Source organism: Vicia villosa, linkage group LG4, assembly GCF_029867415.1.
Source record: "Vicia villosa cultivar HV-30 ecotype Madison, WI linkage group LG4, Vvil1.0, whole genome shotgun sequence".
Taxonomy (NCBI): Eukaryota; Viridiplantae; Streptophyta; class Magnoliopsida; order Fabales; family Fabaceae; genus Vicia; species Vicia villosa.
The window spans coordinates 164,476,719-164,480,475 of NC_081183.1; the positions used below are offsets into that span (position 1 = coordinate 164,476,719).

At 39.6% G+C, this 3,757-nt stretch overlaps 1 protein-coding gene across 1 annotated transcript; it reads right to left on the bottom strand.

Moving 5' to 3' along the window:
- Positions 1-2,753: 2,753 nt before the first annotated feature.
- LOC131598235 (uncharacterized) lies at positions 2,754-3,218 on the bottom strand. The gene has a single exon (XM_058870854.1). The coding sequence runs from the start codon at positions 3,216-3,218 to the stop codon at positions 2,754-2,756; it is 465 nt and encodes a 154-aa protein (XP_058726837.1).
- Positions 3,219-3,757: the final 539 nt, after the last annotated feature.

The window sequence follows — 3,757 nt, forward strand, 5'->3', positions numbered from 1 at the left end:
TAAAATCAACAATAAAAAAATCCAAAAATATTCTCACTTTATCTCATTGCAATTTAAATCCATAGATAAGTGTATAGGTTGTCAAATTCATGTAAATAGCGTAGTTTACATTTCTCGCACAATCGATGTTATAGGGTAGATTTATTTTCCGCATTTTACATTCCCGCACTTTAATTTCTGTACATATAAAACTGCGTGTATGTCAAAGATAATAACTGAAACGCTAGATCACTAATTTCAAAGACAAAAATATCTGAAAATAAAAACACAATCACACTTGCACCTCTTAGGGTAATCCCTATGTTACTCTTTCCAAAATCAATTCTATTGTTTCAAATGCAATTCAAATAATTTCTTTCTGTATCCAGTCAAAGAGAATTTTCTAAAAGAAAATAGGAAAGGACCTTATAAACTTAGGGTAGATCTCCTAATTGCTTGCTCAAATCAAACAAAACAACAAATGTTTCACATATCACTGTTTTTCCAAAACAAAACTTTCAAAAAGACAACACTTTGTATATATCCAAACAAGGATCATTACGAAGTTAAAAATCTTTTTTTCAAAACATCTTTCGAAAGATAAAACACTTTGTATACATCCGCACAAGGATCATTACAAAGTTAATTTACAAAGGTATTTAAAACCACATACAAGCATTTCAAAGCAAGACAAATGATTCAAACAAGTGAGCTAAGCAATTAAGAGCCCATGGATAACCATGGATACAAAGGGGTGCTAACACCTTCCCTTTGTATAACCTACCCCCGAACCCAAAATCTCTTAAAGGTCTTTTTCTGTTTCTTTTATAAACCTTTCCTTAATTGGATAAAATAAAAGTCGGTGGCGACTCTCTGATTTTCAAAACTCAAAATACAAGAAGAGTTAGTTCGTATCTCACGAGAAAAACCAAGGACGACACGAAGGATCCGCAACCGCATGGTTTCGGTAACGCTGTGCAGCAGCCCATGTACCAGTCTCATGGGTGAGATACTTCCTAGACATATTAAATGTAGCTCACATATCCTGCATGAAACAGAATTGGCGCATCTCTACCCGATGAGCATATGAACCCTCATCCACAAATGTGTGATGACGGAATAAGGGGGTCACTCCAAAAGATGTGTCAGGTAAGGGGTGGTCCTCTTGGCCAAGATCTTCAGGTTGGCTTCGGGTTCCTTGTCGGTTGATTTCCTCATTGGCAATCACTGTCATCTGAGCGATCCATGTGGTATCAATCGCTTTAGAAGTCATCACCTGAATTCCACCTATAGAAACGTCAACACCTGCCTTTAGACATAATTGTAGAACCATAGAAGTGTGGCCCAATGCTTTCTTTGTCTTAGATTGAGCAATAGCTTCAATGTCGTCTGCAATAATCCACCCCAGATTCACTGGTTCGTTGTTCAACATATAGTAGACGACTAAAGCTCTCCTTGTAGTTAACTCTGAGCCACTAATGTTGGTGTCAAAGTTATGGTGATAGAAAGAAACCCATGCCTTAGGGACAGGTGCTAAACAACGAGAGAAAATTTTCTTGGGAACATCCTCTAGGTCATTGTTGGGAACAAAACCATACCATCCCTATCCTTGAATTGTCAGTGTATTCTACAATTCATCATATGGCCAACTCCTACGCATTGCCATTTTGTTTTCAGCATATTTGCAGACGGGATCTTTGAATTTGAGTTTTAGCACTTTGTCAATAGATTTCCACCCAAAAGGAACTTGCTTCCCTCTAACAAAACTAGTGAATTGAGGTTCCTCAGGAGAGACCCTGTACGCGTTGGCATAAAACTCCTTTACCAACTCTGCAAAAACAGGTTGAATGACGTTGTTGAAATGCTTTAGCTTGTATTTGTTGACGGTGGCCATAATATCAGAATACTCTTCTTTCTTCAAATCAAATTTTCTTTCAGCGATAAAGTTCCGCTCAGCCAAACTCTCATACCTTTGTTCATGAGCAGAAGATGAGAACCATTCCTTGTCAAATTCAAAGGAGGAGGTAGATGGCATGACCTCCTTGCCTTTGTTGGATCACTTAGCCATACGATGAGAGTGGTGGAGAGGTAGTGATACTAAGATCTGCACACGAGCAACACACACAACTTGCCAGGAAAACGAAAATTACACACAAAAAGGGATGAAACGCGTTTGGAGAAGTAGGAGAACCAAAAGACAGACAGAGGCAAGATGAAACGCGTTTGGAGATATGAAGGGGGTATTTATAATTTTTGTTAAACCTGAAAACGCGACTGGAAACGTGTGTGAAACTTTTTTACCGTTGGAGACGCGTTTTGGAACGCGTTTGGAGAAAGGGGGACGCGTCTGCAGACGCGTATGGACGAAGGGACGCGTCTCTGGACGCGTTTGAGAAGCTGGCCTTAAATGCTGCCTTGGCACGCGTCCCCACACGCGTTTGGGCAGCAGTGTGAGATTATGGACGAAGGGACGCGTCTCAATACGCCTTTGGGCAGACATGTGAACTTTTGGAGTCAAGTACGAGTTTTTGGATGCGTCTGGGCAGGAACCTTGAAACTGTAGTTGTATGCATGCGAGAATGCGCTGTTAATCATCTTATGTGCTCTTATTTTCACTGACTTACAAAAAATCAAAACACACCAAAAACCGACAAGAAAATAACACATAAAAAGTAAAGAATACAATTTGAAATTACGCAATAAAAAGTACTTCCCTTGGGTTGCCTCCCAAGAAGCGCTTCGTTTAACGTCGCCTGGCTCGACGGTCGTTCATCTTATCGTGTGAGACGAACATTATCAATTAAACCACTCCTTTGTCCCTGATAGTACGATTTCAGTCTCTGTCCATTCATCTTAAATGTATCTCCGTTGGCTTGATTTTTCAGTTCTACCGCTCCATGGGGAAACACTTTGTGAACCAAGAATGGTCCTGACCTTCGTGATTTTAACTTTCCAAGAAATAGCTTCAACCTGGAATTAAAGAGTAATACCAGTTGTCCTTCCCAAAACTCTTTTTTCTGAATCTTTTGATCATGACATTTCTTTGTTTGTTCTTTATAAATTTTGGCATTCTCATAAGCGTGATTCCTAAACTCTTCCAACTCCTGGAGTTGAAGAGTTCGAGATTCACCAGCTTTTAACAATTCACAATTTAAGAACTTGGTGGCCCAAAAAGCTTTGTGCTCGAGTTCGAGCGGTAAGTGACAGGATTTACCATAAACTAGTTGATAAGGAGACATACCTATTGGCGTCTTGTACGCTGTTCTCTAAGCCCATAGTGCATCATCTAACTTCATGAACCAGTATTTTCGAGAAGCACTAACAGTCTTTTCAAGGATTTGTTTTATTTGTCTGTTAGAGACTTCGACTTGCCCACTTGTTTGAGGATGATATGGGGTGGTAACCTTGTGTTTAACATTATACTTCCTCAACAAGTTTTCCATCAGTTTATTTAAGAAGTGAGTACCTTCATCACCGATTAGTGCTCGGGGTACCCCAAACCTAGAAAAAATGTTATGCTTAAGGAAGTTCACCACAACTTTAGCATCATTGGTGGGTAAAGCTATAGCTTCTACCCATTTTGATACATAGTCTACTGCCACAAGGATGTAATTTTTCCCACAAGATGGTGGAAAAGGTCTCATAAAGTCAATTCCCCATAGATCAAACAGCTCTACCTCCAACATCACATTCTGAGGCATTTGATTTCTCTTGGAGATGTTACCTGCTCTTTGACATTTATCACATTCTCGGACGACATGATGAGCATCCTTGAATA